The 25,035-nt window shown below is 51.1% G+C and overlaps 2 protein-coding genes and 1 non-coding gene across 12 annotated transcripts; all 3 read right to left on the bottom strand.

Moving 5' to 3' along the window:
- Positions 1 to 467: 467 nt before the first annotated feature.
- Qars1 (glutaminyl-tRNA synthetase 1) lies at positions 468 to 8,623 on the bottom strand. The gene is made up of 24 exons (XM_038324048.1): positions 7,704 to 8,623; positions 7,367 to 7,514; positions 6,902 to 7,011; positions 6,683 to 6,758; positions 6,400 to 6,464; positions 5,789 to 5,842; positions 5,589 to 5,649; positions 5,187 to 5,258; positions 4,985 to 5,070; positions 4,789 to 4,875; positions 3,665 to 3,764; positions 3,470 to 3,548; positions 3,280 to 3,388; positions 3,051 to 3,181; positions 2,863 to 2,955; positions 2,425 to 2,562; positions 2,253 to 2,340; positions 2,030 to 2,173; positions 1,824 to 1,928; positions 1,587 to 1,679; positions 1,337 to 1,464; positions 1,192 to 1,258; positions 995 to 1,120; positions 468 to 611 (listed from the first exon to the last, which is right to left on the bottom strand). Exons 1-24 carry the CDS (start codon positions 7,818 to 7,820, stop codon positions 561 to 563), a joined length of 2,328 nt encoding a protein of 775 aa, XP_038179976.1. The 5' UTR covers positions 7,821 to 8,623; the 3' UTR covers positions 468 to 560.
- Positions 8,624 to 12,225: 3,602 nt separating this feature from the next.
- LOC119810932 lies at positions 12,226 to 12,353 on the bottom strand. Its single transcript, XR_005284868.1, has one exon.
- Positions 12,354 to 12,873: 520 nt separating this feature from the next.
- On the bottom strand, positions 12,874 to 24,890 carry Usp19 (ubiquitin specific peptidase 19). 10 transcript variants are annotated; one of them, XM_038321997.2, is made up of 27 exons: positions 24,736 to 24,890; positions 23,115 to 23,374; positions 22,855 to 22,887; positions 22,587 to 22,715; positions 22,367 to 22,500; positions 21,984 to 22,289; positions 21,630 to 21,849; positions 21,355 to 21,511; positions 20,966 to 21,037; positions 20,735 to 20,850; positions 20,417 to 20,637; positions 19,958 to 20,153; positions 19,745 to 19,878; positions 19,472 to 19,630; positions 19,279 to 19,389; positions 18,676 to 18,786; positions 18,490 to 18,591; positions 17,146 to 17,286; positions 16,935 to 17,053; positions 16,593 to 16,730; positions 16,187 to 16,500; positions 15,975 to 16,085; positions 15,670 to 15,886; positions 15,440 to 15,592; positions 15,186 to 15,346; positions 14,928 to 15,106; positions 12,874 to 13,347 (listed from the first exon to the last, which is right to left on the bottom strand). In XM_038321997.2, exons 2-27 carry the CDS (start codon positions 23,236 to 23,238, stop codon positions 13,231 to 13,233), a joined length of 3,975 nt encoding a protein of 1,324 aa, XP_038177925.1. In that variant the 5' UTR covers positions 23,239 to 23,374; positions 24,736 to 24,890; the 3' UTR covers positions 12,874 to 13,230. The 10 variants fall into 10 exon arrangements, with proteins under 10 accessions (XP_038177925.1, XP_038177927.1, XP_038177926.1 ...); XM_038321999.2 differs by having other exon boundaries at positions 20,417 to 20,631; XM_038321998.2 differs by having other exon boundaries at positions 21,984 to 22,286.
- Positions 24,891 to 25,035: the final 145 nt, after the last annotated feature.

The following is a 25,035-nucleotide window of genomic DNA, read 5'->3' as shown; positions in this document are numbered from 1 at the left end:
AGTCCTCTGAGGTCCTTTTCTGAGATGGGATCCAACCTAAACTGCAACTGGATCAGGAGCCTCAGCTTGTAGAAGCACCCAGGGAGACTTCTGGGGTTTCTAAGCTTGAAAGGCCGCCACAGCATTCATGCTTTATCTCACTCTGTTTGCACAGGAGACAGGTTTTTTTTTTTTTTTTCCCTGATCATTCTGTTGATCTGCCTGGCCCCAGACAAACTAAAGCCCTCCCCTCCGGCTGATAACTGGAGGAGCATCTCCGGGGCCCTCAGGTTTCTCATACAAAGTGCAGATCTAATCCCTGCCATGCACTTGCCTTTGAGAACCAGGCTGTGCAGTAGCGGTTCTGTCACTCCCTCTGCCCTGGGGAAGCCCGTTCTTCAGACTGCATGTGTAAGCACCACCACCAGCACTTCACACAGCATGTCTCCAGAGGCCTCAAATACCAGAAAGGCAAACAACACATGGACTCCAGAAATTTAGTTACTCTTTATTGAAATGGAGTATGGGATGGTGAGGGCACCCCCAGCCTCCAGAATGAGGTAGGTCCACATGTTTTCAGTTCACACCTTTCCTGGATCTTCCTTCAATGTGACAGTTCGGTTGAAGACAAGCTGAAAGGCAAGAAAAATGACCAACAGCCCAAAAGCAGGCCCTTTACTCTCCCTCCCTCAAGGAGGTGATATCTCATGGGACAGAACATCAATAACTCCGCAATATTGGATACGGGACTAAATAACTCTGCTGCTGCTGTGCCTTAGACTCATGAGGATTATGACAACCTGTAACCTGCATGCTACTTTGAAGAGTAAAAAAGTCAGGATCCCTATTATATTTTGTGCTTGGATCTAACCCTCTAAATCAGTTTCCTCAAAAGTAACACATGAATACCCCTCCCTTAACCGGTAAAGGCTAAGGGATGTAGGGAGTGTTTGTTACAGTGACCAGCCACCACCATCAGTACTGCAGAAAGGCATAGGTGGGTAAAGGTAAGCACCTGTCCTTGTTTGCTATCTGGATCGACAGAGAAGTATCCGAGACGCTCAAACTGGAACTTGTCAAAGGGCTTTGCCAAAGCCACAGAGCAGTCCACTAACGCTCCTTCCACCACTTGTAGTGAGGCCTGCAGACAGAGAATTCAAGTAGCTGTGCAGCCAGGAGGCCCACCACCCTCATCCCACTCCATGAGCCTACCGGGTTCAGGTCATTTAGGAATCCACCAGGCACTTCCACAGGGTCTTCGGGGTTCTTGTGCTGGAATCTGTGGCCAGAGTAAAAATCAGGCCCCAGCTGGAGAGCCCATCTTGTGACTGCCCCAGTGCCAGTTATGTCCACTCACAGTCGCTCATAGAGGCGAATCTCACATAGCAGAGGCTGTGACACCCAGTGAATAAAGGCCTTGGGCTTCTCTCCAGAATCAGCTCTTCTACAGGTCACCTCCAAGCACTCCACACAGCCACTGGAGCCCTAGAAGTGAGGGAGATGCATCAGACCAGGGAACCATCACGAAGACTGCTGGCTACACACAAAGCTTGACAATATCCTAGCAGGCAATATCCATATCCGCAAAGACTGCAGCTGCCTCTTACCTTGACAACATGCTGCAGTTCGATGACATAGCCAGTATGCCTTAGGCCCACAGGCTGGCCACAGGCCAGGCGCTTATAGCCTGGCTCTGACTCCTAGAGAAAAGAATCATGGAAGTTACAGGAGCTGCAAGCATCATGCGAGTACAAGGCTTCTCCCAATCCCATGTCTATCATGGTAAAGCAGGAAAGAGATGGACTTAAGAGAAGGGATGAGGATACTACAAGACCCCCATTTACCTCCTTAAAGTCAGTTCTCTCAATGAAGACAGTGGAAGCAAAAGGAACTTGGTGGAAGCCCTTGGTCTCATCAGCTGGGAAGTCTGGCACTTGAATGTCCAAGGGCTGTAGCAGGAGATAGGTATCTCAGTCAGGCCAGATACTAGGATCCCCAGCCCAGGCATTTATAAACCCATGTACTCATGCACACACTGAGGTAGGCCCACCTTGGGAGCAGGAAAGTTAGTGATGACAACTTTTAGTGGCTCCAACACAGCCATGGCTCGTGGAGCTGTATCATTTAGCACATCACGCACGCAGGCTTCCAGAAGATGTGGTTCCATTGTGGTCTGTGCCACTGTAACTCCCACCTGTCAGGAAAACAGTCATAGCTACAGCCACAAAGCCACACTTAGCCTGTTTCTACCCGCTCAATCCACTGGATTATACCCGAGCACAGAAGTTGTTGATGGCCTCAGGTGGAAAACCCCGTCGTCGTAGGGCTGTAAGTGTGAAGAGCCGTGGGTCGTCCCAGTCCCTGTGAATACGATGATAGTCAGAAGACCTTAAACAGCACAAGCCACTGGTGCTACACCTCTGGTGAACCCAGGTCCATACCTACCTAACGGCACCAGCTGCTACAAGCTGGAGAATCTTCCGCTTTGAGACAACAGCATAGTGCAAGTTGAGACGGCCATATTCCCACTGAACAGGGCAATAGACATCCAGCGCATTACATAACCAAAAGTAGGAAGACCGTCTAGGATGGAAGGATAAGGTTAGACCCGGCCACCTGTGGTGCCAGGGAGAGATGAAAGAAAAGGCATTAGAAGCCATTGAGAGAGCTCAGCAGGTAAAGGTACTTAATGCCAAGTCTGAAGAACCGAGTTGTCTCCCTGAAACCTACTTAGCGCAGAGAGAGAGCTGACTCTCACAATTGTCCTTTTTGATTTCAACACACGTGCTGTGGCACCCGCACACCCACTTGCATGCATTTACACACTCCAAACAAAAAAGGAATCCCCTTACCCTACCCATCCCATAAGGTCAGCCTCCTCACCGAGCCTGGAATTCCTTGGTACACAATGAGTGCGTGATGTGCTCAATGGAGTCACAAAGGCAGTGTGTATAGTCGTAGGTGGGATAGATACACCTGTGGGACATAGACAGCAGATCCCACTAACCCATCCCCTCTGCCCCATCCCACTGGCTCTTCCCTAATCCACCCCTCCCCATGACAATATGTACCATTTGTCCCCTGTCCGATGGTGTGGTGTATACTTGACTCGGTAGGCCACAGGGTCCATCTTGCCGTCCTCCATCACCAGCTTCATTCGAAGCGTGGCCTCACCCTCTGCGAACTTGCCCTTGCGCATTGCCTGAGGAGAACAAGAGCTCAGACTACTTCTACACACAGAAACATCTCAGCCTTAGCAAACTGACCTTGCCAAACCAAGCTGCCCTTCTGGGATGCCACCTCAAAGAGTAGCAGCGATTCCTCAACAGGCCGCTCCCTCCATGGTGAAGGCAAAGAGTTGTGGCCTTTCAGCTCCTCCACTCTCTGGTGACACACATAAGCTTGACCCCTGTGAAAAAGGGATATGAATGTGCAGGTGGTCCATGACCTGGTCAGTTTACCTGGTTCAACACGATGGGCCTGGCCTCACCTGCGGATGAGTTCCACAGCCCAGGCATACAGCTGGTCAAAATAGTCAGAGGCATATGTCACTTTGTAAGGTGTGTAACCTGAGGCAGTAGAGACATAATATGAAGAGCCAGCAAGAAACACTAACTGGCAAAGCCATGACCCACAAAGAGGTCCACTCACCAACAGCCCTGCCCAGGCCTCACCCAATCCATACCCAGCCAGGTCACCATGTCATAAATTGCAGTGAAGAATTTTGCTTCTTCTTTCTCAGGGTTGGTGTCGTCAAAGCGCAGAAAACAGATACCATTGTTGGCCTAGAAGATTTGGAGCACCTGTGACATCCCACACACCCATAAGCCCCTACGGGCCACATCATCCAACTCAGACACTCTCAGAGCTCAAGCTTATCAGACGTCAACTACAGCCAGCGAGACAGCAGCAGCCAGAAGCAGCTGCTACACACGCCTTAGGACCTGAGTTTGATCTGAGAAATCATGGTGCAAAGAACCAACTCAATTTTCCTTTGATATCCACATATGTGCAATAGCATGAGTGTGCATGAGTGCATGCACAAGTGCAGGTATGTGCACACACACACAACTCGTTTTTATGAGACAGTTTCTCTGTGTAGCCCTGACTATTCTGGAACTCACTCTGTAGACTAGGCTGGCCTCACACTAAAGATCCACCTGCCTCTGCTTCCTGAGTGCCGGGATTAAAGGTGTGCACCACTACCTCTCAGCCCGAAGAATATTTTTTTTTAGTTAATGTCTTCTTTTGATGACTAGCACTAAAAAATTAAAAAGTTAAATAAAAGGAATTCAAGAAATTCTCTCACATCCACAGGGTATAGTACGTGCCAGCACTTGAGAAGCAGAGACAGGCAATCTCTGACTTCAAAGTCAGCCAGAGCTATATAGGAAAGCCCTACCTAAAGAATCATTTTAGTGGGGCTGGAGAGATGGCTCAGCGGTTAAGAGCATTGCCTGCTCTTCCAAAGGTCCTGAGTTCAATTCCCAGCAACCACATGGTGGCTCACAACCATCTGTAATGGGGTCTGGTGCCCTCTTATGGCCTGCAGGCATACACACAGATAGAATACTATATACATAATAAATAAAAAAATGTTAAAAAAATATTCACTTTATTAAAAAAAAAAAAAGAATCATTTTAGTTTTTCCCCAATGAACCCAGCATTTTCTGAGGATACCTGTTACATGTGTTTTCCCTCTCTGGTCTTTGTCATCAGGTACAAAAGATAGAAAGAAATCTTTCTGGAATCCAGTCAGGAGTAGCCAGTGATCATATTACTTTCCAGGGACATAGACACATACTTACCTTAGCATAACCAAAGTTGAAATTGATGGCTTTGGCATGTCCGATATGCAGGATTCCATTGGGCTCTGGGGGGAACCGGGTACGTACCTGAGCGAAGGGATTGGGACAGAAGAGATGAATAGAGCTCAGATCACCCAACAGAAACAGATGCCCGTTCCTAGGTGAGATGAGGGACTCAAACCACAACCCTACACACCTGTCCCCCCGTGATCTCTAGGTGCTGCTTCAGCAGATCCATAGTGTGTGGAGTGGTCACATAGCCTGGAGTCTTGTAGTTTTCACCTGCCAGGATCAGAACAAATCTGACGGCCAGGCTGTTAGCCAAGGAGGCTGAGTCTACAGGCCTGGCTATAATGCTAATCACAAGTTGACTCCACAGTTTCAAGGTACCCCCTTACCTGGTTTATGAAACTTAAGGGCCTCCCCCCGGAGCTGCTCCATTAGAGACAGGGTCTGGCCAGCAACCTCACCTGCAGGGAAGAAATCAAGAACCTTGCCTAATAGAGATAACAACCATGCCCAACTCAGGAAAATATCCATGGCTGCGATCAACATCCTGAAACCAGATCTAAGCAGGGCACTCTTCTCCAGTCCCAGAGACAAGAGCTACAGAGCCAAACTTCTCAGGTCTCTAATGCCAGTCTGGGACAAAGGAAATAAAGGAAACTCCAGGAATCCCAGTCTTGAGAAAAAAGAAAGATGGATAAATAAGACGAGGCCCGAGAGGCCATGCTGCACGGTCCTTCAGACAGAATGTCCATAGGCAGAAACGGGTTTGGGAGGAGCCTCAGGCTTCTCACCATTCTCCACCGGGTCCTTTGCTGTCTTCCGGTCTGTTTCTTCCAGCCGAGCCTTTGCCACCTGAGAGAAGCATAGCATTGCATCAGACTCTCTGGACGAGCCCTGCTGAGGAAATGGGTTCAGACACCCCCTTCTCCAGCCCTAGGTTTCACTCTATCTCTGCTTCATCACAGGCATCCTGAGGGGCACCCAGTCTCACCTTGGGCTTCTTCTCCAGATCAGCTTCCATCTTGGGACCCAGAAGGTGGAGAACCTGAGCAGATACCAGAATCAAGCATAGACAGAAGTGTCCTCTCTCAAGAGCCTCCTGATGGAGCCCTTCCTGCCTCTCTGCCAGCACAAGAGCCCATCTAGCCCATCCCATCTTATCTCCTCATGGGTTTCTGTTGTTATTTGAAATAGGGTCTCACTGTGTGGACCAGGCTATCCTCGAACTCAGAAAATGCCTGCCTCTGCCCATGAGGCTTCCTCATGTGAATGCCTTTTCCTTCCTGAGGACTTATCCTGGGCCCAAGTAACCAACGTTGCCATTTACAGAGAAACAATGTGGGCCCAGCATCAAGATAAACAGTCTACCTCAGCTGGTCATCATTGTGATTCTTTGCCAGCGTTTCAAGATGAAGGCCACATCACCAATTTGTGGGAAGAGGAAACTGAGCTTCACAGAAAGTGATTCCTCCTAACTCAGAGGCCCAAGTCAGGTAGTACCCCCTCCACACTGGCTCCATGATCTCTGTCAGATTAAGAACAGGGTCTCCTTCCCCTTTATCCTTCAGTGGGGTTCGAGCTTCAGCTTAGGGAGGTACCCACCTGCATATCCACTTCGTGCTTGACCATTTTGCCATCTGCCCATTTGAGTGCAGCCCGCGCCTCTCCTAAGAGTATGGGCACAAGAAGCTGCAGGGAGGCAAAAGGGGGTACTCCTTCCCCCTCTCCTCAAGGAAGTACTAGCTGACACAGGAATCAGAACCTTGGCCCAGACACTTACAGTACCCCTTGCTCATCCTCCCACCTCCCTCTCATATATACCCAAAACAGAAGGCACAACCAGACGGTCAACCTGTAAGTAACTCCCACCCCAGATCCTACTCACCCATCAACAGCCCCATGTTGAAACGGTACCGTTCCGCCAGGAGCTGGGAACGATGCCTGTTTATGGTGGCCTCCACCTGCAGAAATCAAACCATATGGTTCAGAAATGCCTCTCCAGAAACAGCCTGGAGACCTGCACTCCTGCCAGAGGTCTGCATAGAGAAGATACGGCACTCTTCCCAGGGCCAGAACCAGGAGCATCTGGAGCCTAAGGACTTACGGCTTCTTCAATCTGTTCTGGGGTCACCACCACACCTACACCACATTCCCGCTCGAAGTCCTCAGGATCGATAGGATCCAGGGGATGACTCCGCACATACTCAAGCGCAGCTGAAAAGGGAAAGTCAATCGGACAGCTCAGCTCCAAAAAGTGGATGGAGAGGCTCCTGGTGCCATGAAATTTCAACTGTTTTGGCTACTTGGATGCCTAAGAAGTTAAGCCCTGGCATCATTGGAAAGGAGCCCCGAGGCCACAGGAAAGAGAAACGTGTTCTGAAGCAGGTCTCTCATTGTGATAATCCTCTTAGCCATACCAGAGTTCTCCCCCTCCATGCTCCAGTGCCAGTCCACAACCTGATGTTCAGAAAGCAACTGAGGAACTTGACCGGAAAAGCAAAGGCGCGGGGGGGGGGGGGGGGGGGGGGGAGACTGAAGGTGGAACTGGTAAGACAGGCAGGGGTCTCACCGCTCAGCTGGAGCTCAGTGTGGATCTTCTTATTGGTTATATAGCTCACAAGGAAAGAAAGACGCCGGGTATCCCTGAGTCGGGAGGCCAAGCCATACAGCAGAGTCCCGGTAGCCTTGTCAATGGCAGAGCCCAGAGTCCGCTGCGCCTGCAGTCAGAGGAATCGGGAAGAGACCCGTGGCCAGAGGGTTAGGATGGAACCACTTTGCTGTGAAGCTCAGCTTCCTCTCCCCACAGGCAACAGCGGGAAACCCGGAGCAAATCAAGATCTGGACTCAGCCCCACGTTGCTTTGGAGCACAGGAGGCAGCTGAGGCCATGGGGAAAGGGACTCGCACCTGGGTCGCCGCCTCCCGCAGCTGAGTACTCAGAGCCGCGTTCTTCAGGGTCTCGCGCGCCTTGGTTTCGCTCAGGCCGAGGCCGGTGAACAGCGTCAGGGAATCCGGAGTAGCCATAGCAGAGACACCGGAAACTAAAAGAAACTTTAGGCCGTATCTGCACAGCGACCTTCGCTCACTGACCAATCAGAATAAGAAGCCTGGGAGAACCAATGGTGGCCTTCCTCAGGAGAGGGGCGGGACCCGGCAGAAAGTCAACGCCGTTTAGAGCCGGCTAGTGCCCCAACAGGCTTTTCCGGCCAGTTGGTTTCCGCCTCCCTGGCCTTAGGCGGCTGGCAGGGTGGAGTCCAAGCGGTTTAGAAAATTTGCCTCGGGTGTGGAGAGTGAAAGTATTCAAAAACAAAGCAGACTCAGCTTTGGCCTCTTCTCCCTCAGCCCTAGGAATTCAACCCCATCTTGTTGGAAAGCAAAAGTGAGTTCCGGTCGCGTTTTTCAACGTCACAGCTTTTGAGTTGTCATGGAAACATGATAAAATGAATTCCCTGAATTTTCCGGTCCAGATCACTGTAGAAAATGTGTAAAATGGCCTATTTGGGACCACATTAACCTGGCATTTTAAATACCTACTGGGACACGGCAACAAGAGGGAAGAGAAAGGCCAGGCGCGACTTCATAGGAAGTTCTGTGATTTCTTTAAAATCTCATGCTAACAAGATCAACATGCCACAGGAAGCACTGATTGAATCAAGTGGGTTACTAGGTGCCTAGGGATAATAAGAGGAGCTGGGGAGTGGGATACATTGTTGCTGGGAGAGGCTGCATACATCTTTAATCCCAGAGGCAGAGGCAGGTGGACTGCGTGAGAGTTCAAGGCCAGCCAGGGCTACATAGAGAAACTGTCTCAAAAAATAAGAAAACAGAGAAACCCTGTCTCGAAAAACAAAAAAAAAAAAAAAAAACAAAAAAAAAACAAACAAACAAAAAAAAAGAAAACAAAAAAGAATACATTGTTTACATATATGGAATTGTCAAGGAATGAATAAATAAAAGATATTTTGGGAGCTGGATATTCTTAACTGTACCAGCAGTTAAAAAGAGCATTGGTGGGGATGAAGAGATGGCTCAGAAGATCAGAGGTCCTGAGTTCAATTCCCAGCAACCACAGGGTGGCTCACAGCCATCTCTAATGAGATCTGGTGCCCTCTTCTGGCCTTAGGCATACATGCAGGAGGAACATTATATACATAATAAATCTTTAAAAAATTCATATACAAAAAAGAATAAAGAACATTGGTTGCTCTTCCCAAAGTCCTGAGTTCATTTCCCAGAACCCACATAGCTGTTCAAGTATCTGTGTCTCCAGTTGCAGGGGATCTAATGCCTTCTTCTGTGCTCCACAGGCACCAGCCACACAAGTGATGGCCAGATACACAGAGGCAAAATATCCATATACATAAAATAAAATTTTAAATGAAAAAAAACATTAAAAATAGAAGAGTCCATATGTTTTTTGTTTGTTTGTTTTTGTTTTTGGTCTTTTTCTTTTGTTTTTTTGTTTTTCGAGTCAGGGTTTCTCTGTAGCTTTGGAGCCTGTCCTGGAACTAGCTCTTGTAGACCAGGCTGGTTTCAAACTCACAGAGATTCACCTGCCTCTGCCTCCCAAGTGCTGGGATTAAAGGCGTGCGCCACCACCACCCAGCATCTATGTTTAAAAAAGAAAAAAAGAGAGAAAGAGAGAAAGAGAGGAAGGAAGGGAGGGAGGGAGGGAGGGAGGGAGGGAAAGAAAGAAAAAAGGAAGGAAGGAAGGAAGGAAGGAAGGAAGGAAGGAAGGAAGGAAGAAAGAAAGAAAGAAAGAAGGAAGGAAGGAAAGGTCAATCTTGTGCCAGGTCCAGTGTAGTGGCCTGTACCTATAATCCAAGCTTCCCTTGGAAACTCAGGCCAGCCTGAGCAACAAAGGGTTGTTTTTTAAACTAAACTAAGATTTTAAAGTCTAGTGCCATACTTATCTGTTTCAGAGCAGGCAAGTATCACGCACAGAGGCAAACAAACCACAACCCACAAGCAAATCCCTCCACAGGACTTTGGATACAGGGACAGCAAGAAACAGAGATGGGCTAATCCCGGCTGTGGTTGTAGTGCTTGCAATTCTCCAGTCTGCTACCTTCCAAGACTTGCTAAGTTAAAACACACAAGTTCTTCATGTAAAAAGTGAGAAAGCCAGCAGCTGTGTAGAATGGTAAAGAAACTCCCAAATTCAGAACTGGAGTTCGAACTCTTGGAAGCCTTGATGTTCTTCTGGTCTCAAAGGACTGAGCAAGAGTCTGACAAGGCTGTTAACCATAGCCTGTGACCTGCTGTGTGCTGACATCCCACCAAGGAGCCAAGTTTTCATGTCTGAGTTTACATATGAGTCCCACATAATGATCACCTTACCAGGTTCTCTCCAGAGCCACACGTTAAACCACTATCCAGATCCAATCCTGTATCCTGAGCCTCCACTTACCCAAGAGTTTATTCATGGGCAAGGCCAAGTTTGGGAGTTGATTAAATGATTCAGGACAGCCGTATCATAGGCAGCACTGTGACATCTGCAACTGCAGAAACCCAGCCAACACGACCCAAGGGTGCCGCCTACAATGAATAGAGCCATATAGACCACCTTACCAGGTATGGTGGTATATGCCAGTTATCCTAGCATTTAAGAGGCTGAGGCAGAATTGCCATGAGATTGAGGCCAGCCTCAACTGCATAGCAAGACCCTGTCTCAAAACAAAAGACAACCTGCCACTGCCAATGTTTCCCTCAATACCTGATGCCACCCCAAGGATTAGCATAACACCTCAGTCAAAACCATCACTAAGTCCTGCAAGTCTGGCAATAGCCTCCTTAACAGGGTTAAGACCTGCATCCTCCTTTACCTAGTCTCCTCATGACACCCTGTGGGTTCAATAGCTCAGCAGAACAGCATGAGATAGAAACTCCACCAGTGCCGTGTCACAGTGACAGATGACAACAGGATATTTAATCAGACCCCAGGAACCATGACTTACCGTTATATTGCCCTAGCCTCTATGGTACCCTTTCTACAGGAGTACATCCTCCAAGAAAAATGACCAAATAGAAAAGCTAGGTAGCAGCCTGCAAAAGCCATCATAGCATAGGGGCAGCAAGGTGCATAAACAAGTCTAGCGGCATAAACTAAGAGTATACAGGCCACAGAATGGCAATGTCATGGGCTCAAAGTAAGAGCTGCACATACTAAAGACTCAACACAATCCTGTTATTCAGTCCATCCCTACCAGGTCCTCCAGCTGACAGCACCAACACACAGGTTAGCTTTTCCATTTCTAAAAGGCTGCTCATCCAGTCCGCTCTACAAAGCCAACACCACCACATGGCCTTTTATACATGGTCCCCACTGGATAAAGCCAATTGTAATCATGTGGTTAGGATTCTCCAGTAGCTGCTGTCCCTAACTCCCAACTCTGAAGGGAGGACTAGTGAGATCTGCATACTGAGCTTCATGTAATTGGATTGTGGGCTTCAAGATACTGCTGGCTCCATTCAGACTTTGGACTCTTGTCTTTCTACTTTTGGCTTCTCTAGGTGTTAATTGCGTGAGGGGTTGGATGTGGGTCATGGGAATACATGTGCCCACAGAGGACAGAGAGGGTCAGACTCCCTGAAGCTGGAGTTTTAGGCAGTTGTGAGCTGCGTAATATGTGGGTGTTGGGAATCAAACTCAGGTCCTCAGAAAGTATGGAAAGTAAGCATTTAACCACCGAGCCATACCTCCAGCCCTGCTCTTAAATATCCACTTCCTATCTTTGCTCCCCACCATCCTCTAAAGAGGCCCATTCTACTCAAGTAATTGGAGGTTGCAGAGGGACAGTAGGACCCAGACAGAAGCAAGGTTTCTCATGTTTGTACACAAGTTGGGACTTACTTCAGTGATAGAGCACTTGACTATACAAATTCCTGGTACTGGAAGAAAGTGTACAAGGATGCAGAGACCCTGAAGCTAGGTATGACCTATGGGTGAGTAACCTTGGGCAATTGCCAGAGGCCATGGTCTGAGAGCCCAGAGCCCCTCCAGAGTAGGAAGTTAAGTGAGATTGTCTCTGGTCCTCTGCTTATCCTCTTTTCAGAGCAGGGGCTTCATCTTTTCTCTCAAGGGATACAGGTGTTTTTAAACTACATAAACTTGAGGAGGGGCAGCTCCCCCAGGGGCTCTCCTTCCCTGCAGTCTCTAACCTGCTGTTTGTTAACCCCAGGCTGCTCCAGGGTTTGCACTTTCATTGTTTTTCAAGACAGGGTTTCTCTGTGTAACAGCCCTGTATGTCCTGGAAGTCGCTCTGTAGACCAGGCTGGCCTCGAACTCAGATTTCCACCTGCCTCTGCCTCCTAAATGTTGGGATTAAAGGTGTGTGCCACCCCTGCCAGACAGGGTTTGCACCTTTAACCCATGTTACAGTTTCATGAGTACTACTCTTTTTGAATGCCCTAAAATCTTTTTTTTTTTAAATGTTGGGTAGTACTGTCAGCCCTGTGGTTTTCTCCAGTAAGGGCTGTTCTCTCCACCCTTTTATCTAGGAGGAGTGAACCAGCAAAGTCTTGCTTCATCAGACTCAGCCTTCTTGGTCCTCCAGTGCCCTAAAATCTTAACGCCAATTACAGCCACTTCGACATGGGTTGCTGGGTAGCAGGCAGCCTCCAGGGAGATGATACCATGGGTGGTGGTGGTGCTTCATGACTGATGGTTAATAACGTGAACTGGACACAATCTAGAATCACCTAAGGAGACCTACCCAACACGTGGGCAGCACCATTCATCCCCTAGGCTAGGGACTGAATAAAAAGGAAGAAAGTGAGCTGAGCTGCCAGCATTCATCACTCCCTGCTTCCTCACTTCAGAGGCGTTGAACCAATTGCATCATGCCTTTTCTGCCATGATGGCTGGACCCTCAAACTATGAGCCTAAGTAAACCCTTTCTTCCTGAAGTTGCTTTTGGCAGGCAGTTTGTCATACAACCAAGTTCTACAATGACCCAGAGAAAATGAGCTGTGACCTTATCTCCCCTCAGAGATCTTTAATACAAACACATACATATACCAGCTACTGCAGAAGGGAGGGAAGGTAGCCACAACATGTTGTGGACCAGGCACTAAGTCTGCTTATTCATTATTTATTTTTAAAATATATTTAAACAGCAGCAATCACTTCCAAAATGCAAAAAAATTACAATTTTTAGAATAAAATTATAATGTTTATAATGCAGGTCAGAAAGAATCAAAGGTACAACTGAGAAACACGCAGCACTGAAGGCAGCTGAAAAAGCCAAGGCCCACTAATCTGGGGACCAACTGACACGAGGTCACATTTGGGAGGTTCCCACCCCCAGATCATGCCCCCCAGCTTCCCATTGGTGGAACCAGTGTCCTCTGAGTGACAGAAGGAAAAGTGGAAAAGAGATGGCCTTCTGAAGGGGATCCCCCAAACCCAGTCCCTCCATCAGCCAGGGACCTGCTAATCGACCTCCTCCATGTTGCTGTACGTGGGGGCTGGGCGGTCCACAGGGGGGGCGAAGCGTTCAGGGGCTGTCCGCGTGGGGGCCACCTCGGGGGCCTGGCCAGGGCCTAGTCCCTGCAACAGAATACGAGGACAGGGGTTGGGGCTTGCCCAGCATACTGCCTGGCATCCCGGGGGTGCTGGCTCAGAGCCCCGGCACCCAAGGGAGGGCCCCTAGGCAGGCGCAGACAGTAGCGGCGTTTTAGACAGAGAGACGAGATCGGGCCTGAATGCTCACTTTATTAACACTTTAAATACAGGAAATAGTTCCAGCAGGGCCAAGCCCTAGGACAAGGGTCGGAGGAACAGACAACTGGATGGACACATACCCTAGGATACTTTGCCCCTGCAGAGGCTGCAGTTCCCACAAATCTCCCACCAGATACATACACTGAGGCCCAGAGCCTAGAGTTGTTCCCCACCACAAAGGTAGGCATGGCCTGGTGAGCAGGCAGGTAGCCAGCTCACAGGAGGTGCCTGCAGGTGAGCTCATCTCCAGCGACTCTGGGAGACCAGAGGATAGAATACGTTGAGCACAAGGGCCACCAAAGCCGCCACGGTACCCAGGACAAAGTATCGGAGGCAGCCCTCGTCTGGTGTGGTAGGGCCACGTGGTGGGGGCCCCACCCAGTCTTGGGGCCCCCAAGGACCCAGAGGCCCAGGCCCCTCGGGCACCATCTCCTCCTCGGCCTCGAGCTCCTGCCAAATCCGGGAAGCCTATGGTATGTGGAAAGGGCCATCAGCACCCAGAGGACGGGAGGCCCCAGTTTCCCTGAGACCCCTAGCCAAGACAGTCACATCAAGGTGACCGGGCCTAAGACCCCACATTCCAGATCAAGCAGCAGGGAGGTAGGTAGGTAGCCAGCATCGAGGTTTCTGAGAACATTAGGATATGAAAATTCTAACAGCCTTTGACTTCCTCTAGGCAGCTTTTAATCCACATTTAACTTTTCACAGGCAAGGGAGTAGAGTTACCTGGTCAGATTTTAGTTCAGACTTCCCAAAGAAGGGACCAGCTCACAGAGGCTAAGTAGCCAACCCCATGGCATTTCCTCAGGATAACCCATGCCCAGATCCTGACCGCTGTGTTGTGTCTGTGAGCCTGACAGCAAGGTCTCTAAGGAGTACAGGGAACGAAGTACAGGGAGGGCTGATGGTAGAGAGAGCAGAGTGGCTGTGCTCACGAACCCCTGGAACCCTGTCAGCAACCGAGACCCAAGAACACGGAGGTTCAATAGGGAGAGTTGCTCCCACAGAAAGTGTGACCGCACTGGAGGTGACAGCCATCTCTGACAGGGATATCTTGACTGTACACCAGAACACAAGGGTAATCACGAATGAGGGTCTTTAGGGTGGCATGTGGAGAATGTGGGGGAGAGCTGGGAGAAGGAAGGGTCAGTCAGCTTATAGCAGCACGCCTGCTGAGGCTCAGGGCAGTTCTCTGACCTGGATTTTGTGCGCACTGGTGGCAGCATGTTTATATATGTATATGTATACCTTTGACTGTGTTCCTAAGGTGTCTTCTAGGATGCCCCTGGGTGAGGCCCGAACGTCAAGGAACCCCATTTCTGAATTCTGCAGGCTTGTAGAAGAAAGAGAGCTATGTTCCAAGCCCTGTCCACCAACTAGCCTGTCAAGCCGTTCCCATGCCTCACCTGGCTGGCAGCAGCTTCAGCTGCAGGGCCCAGGTCTGGGTGGTGTTCAGAGTGACCTGCTCTGGGGGGTCTCTCCACAGGAGAGTTCCGCCGACGGTAGAAGAGGACATAGGCATAACGTGTCACGACCTGGCTCTCGTCTACGGTTGACACTGTGCTGTCGTCAAACAAGCGCCAGCCTATAGCAGGGTAGGAAGAACATGAACACGGCCCGTACCACCACCCACCACCTAGCCTGCTGGTTGTGTGTGCCCTCACCCACGTCACTGCGCTGGCTACTGCGATCGTTGGGCAGGCGTGCACAGGCAGTGTAGTGGCCACCAATCATGCCTCCATAATGGTTGATGACAGCATACAGGTCGTAGCTAGGCAACTGCTCCTCTTTCTGGCCGATACAGAACTTGCTCAAATCCAGGTTCCTGCAGTCCCAGTCAGAGAAGGGTGAGTAGAATGCCCCCAGGCCCCAAAGCCCTGTCCACAGTCACCAGCACCAGGGTTCACTCAGTGCTCACCGAACAGGGAACTCCACCAAGTCATTGATCTTGTCACGCCAAATGAAACTACGGAAGGAGAAGCGCTTCAGCTGCACAATGAGCACATTGGGCAGCCGCCACAGCAGCAGCTGTTTGGAGGCCTCACGATGCTGTTTGCACTGTGGGCAGTACCTGGCGGGGACAGAAGAGTCAGAACCACAAGTTTCCCTCCAGCCTGTCCCGCCACCAGTTTGCTGCCCCATCCTCACCAGGCTTCCTCAGGTGCCAGCACTTCAGGCCGAGTAAAGAGGTTGAGGCACTGGTCCAGGGTGAAGTGGCCAGCACGAGCAGCCTCACCAGCAGAGCCTGGATCTTCGGCACACTCCAGCTCCTTGGAGGCTACTAATACAAATTCCTGGAGGCGTTCATTGTTCCGCCACACAAGAGCCAGGCTGCAATCATCACCTAGGTCTAATGGTGTCTCCCCTGGAAATGAGTAGAGACAGTGGTCACCCAGCCGTGCAGAGCAGCCAGCCCAAGCTACCCCACAACTTCCACCCACAGCATCAGACACCTTTGTCCTCAAGCCGCTGCTCTCGGTTTGATGCATCAATTTTATAGATGAAAAACTGGGGTGTGTGGGTATTCATGGCTTCACTTGAGTGTTGGTACCCAGGCACAGCAGCTAAGACGAAGCATGGCAATTAGTGCTTATTTTCCACTACAGTCTAAACAACCTTCCCCAATGTTTTCCTGCAACACCCAAAGCATTTCAACAGAGTTTACCTTCAGGCCGGGACATCCTCTCACCAGCAAGCAATGAACAACCTTCAATAGGCCCACTGGCCAGCATCTCAGAAGAAATTCCACTGGTGCTAGCTACAGGACACCGATCAGAGGGTGCCCACACACGGGGAGCCCCTGTATCCCCCTCAGCCACGGGAGTCACCAACTGGAGCTCAGAAGGCTGGATGGGCTCTCTCTCACTATCTCCAGCCTCCAGAGAGCTAGCTGAAAGCAATGTGGTACAGCCAGGGCTCTGTGATTCCAAGGCCATGCGGCCAGGCTGGAAGGGTGGTTGGAACACACTCACGGAGTATCTGCAAGCAGACAAGGCAATAAGAATTCTGACCTCTTGTCCGACACCTGAGCACCTCTGCTCCCCACGCACACTAGTCCTCTAAGCTCTTACCGGGCATAACCTTCTAGTAGCTGAGCAAGACGGGCATAAGTGAGGCGTGAGGCAGGTACACTGACCAGGAAGGGGTAGCCAATGTTCTCAGGGCGGCAGAGGCCTTTGTGGTCAGGCCAATGGGTTTTCTGGCAGAACCTGGAAGGAAGGAATGGTAAGACTAGGGCCTTACACCTAAGTCTGAAGCCCTGGGGTCTAGGTATGCCAGCCCTGCCCCCCAATGCCTGATAAAATGGACAAATGGGGGAAGGCTTAAAATATGTGCTGCTGTGTGGAGAGGAGAGCAGGACGGCAAGTGTTAGGTGGAGAAAATGGGAGGGACGAGGCCAGAGGGTTCCTCACTGGTTGCAGTAGCCCACGCGGTAGCAACGGGTACAACGCTTCAGTTTTTCGTCCTCTGATTGCTGCTTCCGCTGGCAGGCTGCACACTTGGAGATAGGGATGCTGGGTACCTGGGGGCGCTAGGGTGAGTCATCTGGCTCAGTAAAGCAGTAAAGGCAGGAGTGACCAGCGCCCACCGGGGCCCCATGGCACCAGGTTGGCCCCCACTTACCTGCTGCACCTCTAGCACCACTACCCGCTCCTTAGCCAACTCTGAGGACAGCAGCTCAAAGCAGAGGAGCACGTCGGTTGGGGACACAGAGTCCAGTGAGTGGGAGGGCAAGAAAACACGGTGGAAACGATTCTTGATTACCTAGAGATAAAAACACACAGATGCCATGTGATAAGCCCTTTCTCTAGGTCTGCTTCACAGCACCATGAAGGGCTTAGTCATGCATTGAAGTCTACTGGGACGGGGAAGAAAAGGACCTGTGGTCTTAAAGAGGAATATACCCGCCCAGTGGCAGAGAGTACATTGGAGTACCTGAGAGACAAAACCTGGGCAAAAGTCAACTACATGGACCATACTGAGGGCCTCTACCCCTACGAGAACTAGAGAGTCCCTGATAAGACTACGAGGTGTTATTAGGGAAGGTCCACATTCAAATAGCCTCTTCCACACTCATACTCCAAGAAAAAATGGGAGCTTCTGGATTAAAAGGGCTGTGGTGGTGCGTGCCTTTAATCCCAGCACTCAGGAGGAAGACAGGTGGATCTCTGTGAGATCAAGGTCAGCCTGGCCTACAAGACAGGCACCAAAGCTACACAGAGAAACCCTGTCTCGGAAAACAAAAACAAAAGTTAGGCAGTGGTGGCACGCGCCATTTATCCCAGCATTCAGGAAACAGAAGCAGGTGCATCTCTCTGTGAGTTCAAGGCCAGTCTGGAACTACAGAGTTCCAGGACAGCCAAGGCTATACAAAAGGAAACCGTCTCAAAAAAACCAAAAATGAAAAAAAAAAAAAAAGAATGGAGAAAATGGCCTGATAATCCTGCCCAAGTGAAAGCTCTGCCAAAGCTCCTTATCCCTGGGAAGAGGCACCCTCAGAGGGGGAATAAACTAATGCTGGCTGAGAACTCGGGATCCTATGTAATACAGCCCAAGGCCTGGTCTCAATAAACACCTACAACCTAAGTTTCTGCAGAAGCATTTACATTCATATACACATCTTTAGATACCATTAATGGTACATGTCTGTCTGTCCTTCAATACATATATGGGGCTGGAGAAATAGCTCAGTAGTTAAGAGCACTGGCTGCTCTACAACAAGATCTTGGCAGGGTTGGGGCAGGGGGGTCTATTCCTAGCACATACATGGTAGCTCACAACTGTCGGTAATTCCAGTTCCAGGAGGTTCAACACCGTATCTCCTGGCTTCTATGGGCACCAGTCACACAACATGGTACACACACATACATGAATACAAGCAGGCAAAACACTCATAAAACACTTGAGAAAACAAACAAAAAAAAAAAAACTTAGCCACATATGCGGAAACTTGGTAAAGAGATATACCTCAGCCAGGCGCAGGTTCTCAGGCTTCACATGGACACTCTGAGAGAGGGACTCCAAAACTTCACTTGCGCTGGAGTTCTCCTTGCTAACACTCACCAGAAACTTTGGCAACAAAGGTAAAGTCAGTGGGGGCGAAGGAGTCACGTTTTTCTAGGACAGCCCAGAGCTATGGAGCTCATTACTCACCTTGATGGGTTTGCTGTGGGGTTCCCGAGCAAAATAAAAGATGGGGAGAACCTTTTGCTTTTGTGGTAAGGGCACCGGCAGATAAAGGAACGGGTCAAAAGTGATGGAGACCTGTGGATGCAAAGGTGACACTAGGGTGTCACAAGGGATCAAGATGCTCATTATTCCTGGAGAGCCTAATGCAGTCTCTCTGATGGTCCTCAGGGCTCCCTCAGCCAGTCAGCAAACTCCCAGTCAAAGAGAACACTAGGCTGAGCAAGGGGACCCACCAACGCCCCTCCTCAGGCACGATTCCTTTTCTGGCAGCTTAGCCAACCCAAGCTTCCCTTCACCTGTATCCCGCAGGCCTTTCCGACCTGACCCACAGCTTTGGCACCTCACTTATCTTTGCAGCACCACACCTCTCCATCCACACCCCTCCCCACCCCGACCTCAGCCAGGAAGCCTACCCTGCCCGATCCCTCAGGACCACACAGAACCTTAGGCCTCTCTGCCACCTTCCTTCCCCAAATGTTGCTCAGTACTCCCTGAAAATGCACAACTCAATCTGATCAAACCAGCCTAACTAACTAGAGGGCCTCTCTCTAGGGGACTCTACCGCACCTTGGCACACACAGGGCACACGAGCTTCGACTTGTACTGGCCCTGAAAGAGGTCCACAATGAATGAGTCGTTCCTCATCTTGTGCCGCTGCCATGCTTCCTCAGCCACCACCTGAGAAAAAAAATGATGAGAACTGAGGAGACCTAAGAGCTGCGCCACACAAACCCTACCCTACAGCCCCACTTTGACTGACCTCGTCAGGACGCCCATCTGAGTCCACAGTCTCTGTGTAGGGCTTGTTTTGGATCCGATTCAGGTCCTCATGCAGCCCATCCAACAAGAAAGCCATGAACTCTTGGGCGTCATGCTGTGCATAGCCTGTGAACTGGCTGGCCTTGCTTGCCACAATGGCCTGAATGGGGAGATAAAGGTGCTAATGAGAAATCTTAATAACCATTCACCAGGCCCCTCACTAGCTAGCCCTCCGAATCCTCTCTAAGCAAGATTGAGGATAATCACAAATCACCTTTAGCTTGGAGGGCTGAAAGGCTTGATGAGTGCCCTTCCATAGGGCCCGGAGCAGCACAGCAAAGCCAATGGCCAGCCGCCCACCAGTCCCCAGTGGGTTATTGTAGTTAATCTCAGCTTCAAAGGATCGGTCTAGAACAGTCAAGCAAAGGTGTGAGAGACAAAGGTACCCCTTCTGCCTGTGCCCCAGGCTCCTGGCCAATGACCTCACCATGGAAGAAGTCACGAAGTTCCCGAGTATTGGACAGAGACTGAATGACACTATTCATGAAGCAGGTGTTCCCTAAATTGACAAGGCCAGTAAATCCTGGCGGACACACCTTCTTCTCTTCCTCTTCCTCCTCCTCCACACTATCTCCACTCACCGGACTGTGAGGCATTGGAGGCACCATACATGTGGGTTTGGGCTGGGGAGCAAAGGAATCATGAGACAAAGCAGCCCTGATACCCTCCCCCCGGCCTCCCTCCCTCTCCCCCCTCCCCTTTCTTTGAGACAGGGTTTCTCTACATAACAGCCCTGGCTGTCCTGAACTCGCTTTGTAGACCAAACTGTCCTCAAACTCACAAGATTCTCCTGCCTCTGCCTTCTAAGTGATAGGATTAAAGGTGTATCCCACTACTACCCATCTTCCAGCCTGACTCTTGGCCCTTCCCAGCCTAAGATTCTCACCGAGGCTAAGTGTGGTTCTGGCTTTGGAGCTACGTGCTCCAAAGGGGTTCGGGCCACCACACCATCCAGCCCCGTGTTCTCAGATCGAGCCTTGGGTTTTTCTTTCTCCACCGCCCTGGCTTCCTCCTGGCCTGTGAGGGAGTGGGGGGCACCTCCTGGAGGGGCTGAATCCAAAGGGGTTGGACCTGTCGGCACGGCAACCTTTGCACCACCCACTGCACCTTAAAAAGGGGGAATGAGAGGGCTGGTGGTTAGCAGCATGTGTGACGGGGTCCTGATTGGCAGGGCGGGGGCAATGAAGGGAGCTCGTGTGCAGACCTCGTGTAGCCGGGGCCTCCAATCCCCCCCAGCGCTGACTCTGCCGCTTCCGGAGGCAGATATCGATGCGAGAGGCCGTGAAACAGAACGTGCACTGCTCTGGCTCAATCAGGTTCCTGTCAGGGAAAAGCTGAGTTCAGAGACTTCAGACAAAGCAGATGCCAAGCTAAACAAGCCAGAGAAATGGAAACCCAAGTGACAGTAGCAGCAATGGGGCTGGGCACCACCAACCTGAGCTTCACCTGCCAGCGGAAGATGGTGTGGGGCCCACAGCCTGGATGTAGCCTCAGGAAATTTCCATCCCTGCAGAGGCAGAGCAGGGAAGGGAAAGGACAAAAGAAAACACTTGAGGTCGGGCGGGGGTGGCACACACCTTTAATCCCAGCACTTGAGAGGCAGAGGGAGGCGGATCTCCGTCAGTTCAAGGCCAGCCTGGTCTACAAGAGCTAGTTCCAAGACAGGCTCCAAAAGCTACAGAGAAACCCTGTCTCGAAAAACCAACCAACCAAACAAACAATAACAATAATAACAAACAACAACAAAAAAAACAACCAAACAAACAAAAAACACTTGAAACACATCCCTACCTGAGACCACTGGTCCCAGCCCCAGTCACACACCTGGTCTGGAAGATGAGTGTGAAGTCCTGCTCTCGGAAAAGCACTCGCGAGGTGTCCCTGCAGATCTCCTTCACATACACGTGCACCACCACTGAGTCCGGCCCCTTTTCATATGAGTCGTTCTTGACAAATGCCAGGTTCACCATGGACTCAGGGTCTATGTTGAGACCATGACCCAGGGTCACCAATCCAAGACAAATTCCAGCCTATTACTATACTCCTCCCATCAACCTCGCAACCCAACCTGGGGTCTGTCTGGCCAATCCCGATTTTACCATCCACCAAAGCTGCAGAATCTGCTCCTACTGCCATCTCCTCTTTGACATGGTCATTATTCTCAGGGTCTCTGTTCCGGACCATGACTGGGGAGACTGGGTCATTCCTGGGGGACACTGTCTTCTCTCTTGTCAAGAGGCCTAAATTCTTCTCTGAGCCCAGGAGACTGGTTTGAGGGTTCAGTGGTGGTGGTACATGGAGCTGCTCCTCAACCTCAACCTAATCACGTGCACACAAACAAATAAAAAGAAAAAAAAGGGCAAGATTTAGCCCTGGGTCTGGCAGGTGGCACCCACTCTAGTCCACATTCCTTCCCCAGTCTCCAAATACGCAAATAGGCACTTAACTCTCACCTGGGTTGCTGGGTCAGAAGACAGAAAGGGTGGAGCATCACCCTGGGGACCAGGGCCATCCCTGGACCCTTCCCCTTCTGGCCCTCTGCGGAGATGCACAGCCCTCTTGGCGCTGGGCCCTGCCTGTGCCCCAGGGCCAGTTCCTGAGCCCACCTCACCACGGCCCTGGGCCCGTTTCTGGTTTCGGGCTTCCTGTTTAGCTCTGCGGGGCTCAGAGCCTGGCTCCAGGGCAATGGGAGACAGCTCTTGTCCATTCTCCTGACACCGCAACCCTGGCATCAGCTCTTGGGTCCCTAAAGGTTTCTTCTGCCAAAGACACAACAGTTAGACCCTGTTGAATACACTAGGCATCCCCAAGGCCCACACACTCAACTGGAACTTACCAGGAGAGAGGGCCAGGTGAGCAGAGGCACCTTCTTGGGTAGTGCCAACTGTAGGAGACCACCCTTCCGAGCCTGCACTTTGGTGCAAGAACTTTGTATTTCCGCAAAGAAGACTCCGCCCCATTGACGACCATCTGGAAAGAGAGTGGCAACAGTGACCTGAGGTGGGGGATACTAGAGACCGCAAAAGGAAACATTGTATGCAGGCAGAGGAACACACCTGGAAGCCGCACCACACAGTCTGTGTCTGTGAAAGCAGCATCTACTTCCTCCAGACGCAGAGGACCCACTCCCACTCGCAGCTTGACAATCACTTCATCCGCACTCTGTCTCCAATCGAGCAACAACTCTATATGGAGAATGGCAAAGGGTTCAGAGGGTCACTGCTAATGGCAACACATAGGTAAAAAAGCCAAACCTACTGCTCGGATGGGAGCTAAATTCTCCTTCCCCTCAAATCCCGCTCAAAAGCCCCATTCATTACTCACCCTCTTTGGTCTGCTCCTTTCGAGGAGTAGACACTGGCAACAAAAGGAAAAACAGACAATAATGAGGAGTTAGATTCCAAGACCCCACCATCTGGATCTTAGCCAAGCTCCTCAGGTTTAAGGCTGAGGCTCCATCCAGCTTGCAATGGGTCTTTTTCTCAGCATCAAGCATGATAAAGAAGGGAGGTACAGAGCCCTAAATGGCATGTCCAGAGACAAGGGAAGAAGCAGCCACGAGAATCTGGAAATGCCACTCCTACCTCTCCTGGGATCTCCATCTTTGCTCTCCTGGTTTGCGCGATCCTTCTGTTTCTTCTTACTAGAGGCCTCCTCCAATCCTGGGGGCCCTCTCCTTGGGCCTGTAGCACTGGCCCCACCAGACATTTTGAGCCGCTTGGTAGCCAGCCAGAGTGCCCCAGGGTCGGCAACAGCGTCTGGGTCAGGGCTGCGGCGCTTTCTTCCCGGCCCAGCTATCTTGGCAACTCTTTGTAGCCAAATTCTTCAGCAAGGAACCAACAGCCTAATGAAAACAGACCACGATTCACTGCCAAAGTCAAACAATTTGCTCCCTGCCTACAACCAGAGCTCCGCAATTCAGGACACTCTTGACCCTAAATGGCAGTATCTTGTCACCATCTGAGGCAGCCCTATACTCGGAAGCTACCCTATGAGGAAATAAATAATTCATGTAGCAGCAACTGCTTCAGGCCACACCTCCTGACTGTCTCCAAAAGAGCCACAATGCTGGACACTGCACTAAGGAAGTGCGAGGTCAAGGCAGTCATGGCCCAGGACCTGGCTCACCCTCTGGACAGGAGCCATGGCTCCAACCCACAGGACTAGCACTCTGAGAAGAGCACTCGCTCCCTCCTTCACTCTCACTGGCTGCTTAGTCACCATCAGGCCAGTAGAATGTGAAGGAGGAAGGCAGGAGAGGCGGAGATCATCAAGTAGCTGTAGAAAGGCCAGGCTCTATAGCTGAAAATGGACCCAACCCCAGATGTTGCCACAGCCCCAAAACGGTCCTGCCTGCTCCCTGCTCCTCGTCCTGAAACTACACGGGCTTATTGTCTCCATGGAAAGAGGGAATCTCTCTCCCCAGCTCCAAAGAAGAGTGGACTCAAGTGTTGAGACACGACGGTGGCATCCAGCTTGACAGACACTGCCCTATGTCCAGGTTCCTTCACTCATCAGCTGTGATCCATGGAGGCCTAATCAGTTTCCCACCTGTGTGTGGATTTTGGATTTCTACATCCAAAATGAAGTTCTCAAAACCAGAGACTGAAGCGAGAGTGGCAAGATGGACTGCAGACCTAGGACCCCTCGCATCCTCAAGCCAGGCTTGCTCAGCCAGAAGAGATGCATCTGGGCTCCCTTGGGGGAGATGGGATGATAAAAATACCCTATTACGGTCAGAGAGCTGAGCTGAATCTTGAGTGACAGCCTGTCCAGGCCTGAGGGCAGAACACCCGCCGTTTCCTCCTTACACCTAGGCCCTATTCACAGGTAGAGTTCCTCCCCCGTGCACGGAGGCCGTCGAGAGAGAGACTATCTAAAGATCCCAGCTGGTTGGAAAGGCTACGCAGAGTTACTGACCATAGACCAACGCCCCATCTAGGCTGCTACCCGACTCCAACCTCCGAATCCCAGGCCTGCCACCACCTCCTCCAGGAAGCCACCCTCGCTCTAGTCCTCTTAAAAACAGAGAGGCCGGCCACGGGTATAGCATAACGGCTCAGTCGACATCGGTGGGTCCCGCACAGTGCGGGGCTCGAGATGTCGGGGCGGGCACGGCCCGTGACCTTGAACAGACCGCCACAGGCCAACGCCGCGGCCTTCCCGCAGGGGCCGAACCGGCGACTTGCGGCCCGCAGCACTCACCGAGCGAGACCGCCGCCACCAGCCCTCTTCGGGCCCTGGCAACCCGCTCTCGATTCCGGTTCCGGCGTCGGGTCGGTTCCGGTTCCGGCGCGCCCCTCCCCCGTCCCGGCTCCGCCGCCGCCGCTTCAGCCGCTTGTTTTGTTTCGACTTCTAGATACGGCTATGGGAGGCGGAGCGGGAACCTGGTGACGCACTTCCGGCAAGAGTGGGGCCCGAAATGAAGGGCAGCTCTGGGGAGGGCCGGAAAGAAAGAAGAGGTGTTCCGGTGCTTTGGCCTTCGCTTAGAGTCCTACTGATGAC

Source organism: Arvicola amphibius, chromosome 3, assembly GCF_903992535.2.
Source record: "Arvicola amphibius chromosome 3, mArvAmp1.2, whole genome shotgun sequence".
In the NCBI taxonomy this organism is placed as follows: Eukaryota; Metazoa; Chordata; class Mammalia; order Rodentia; family Cricetidae; genus Arvicola; species Arvicola amphibius.
The sequence above is the reverse complement of the archived record's forward strand: the minus strand, read 5'-3'. Positions and strand labels throughout refer to the sequence as shown.

Coding starts and splice junctions, on each gene's coding strand:
- Qars1 (XM_038324048.1), bottom strand. CDS start 7,820: ATGGCTACTCCGGATTCCCTGACGCTGTTCACCGGCCTCGGCCTGAGC. Junction 6,759..6,901: donor CAGAACAGATTGAAGAAGCC/GTAAGTCCTTAG, acceptor TGATTTCTGCAG/GTGGAGGCCACCATAAACAG. Junction 3,389..3,469: donor GCTGTGGAACTCATCCGCAG/GTGAGGCCAGGC, acceptor CCTTTTTCACAG/GGGTCAAGCTTATGTGTGTC.
- Usp19 (XM_038321992.1), bottom strand. CDS start 23,238: ATGTCTGGTGGGGCCAGTGCTACAGGCCCAAGGAGAGGGCCCCCAGGA. Junction 22,501..22,586: donor CTGTGTGGTGCGGCTTCCAG/GTGTGTTCCTCT, acceptor CTCTCTTTCCAG/ATGGTCGTCAATGGGGCGGA. Junction 20,154..20,416: donor CAGAACCACACTTAGCCTCG/GTGAGAATCTTA, acceptor TTTGCTCCCCAG/CCCAAACCCACATGTATGGT.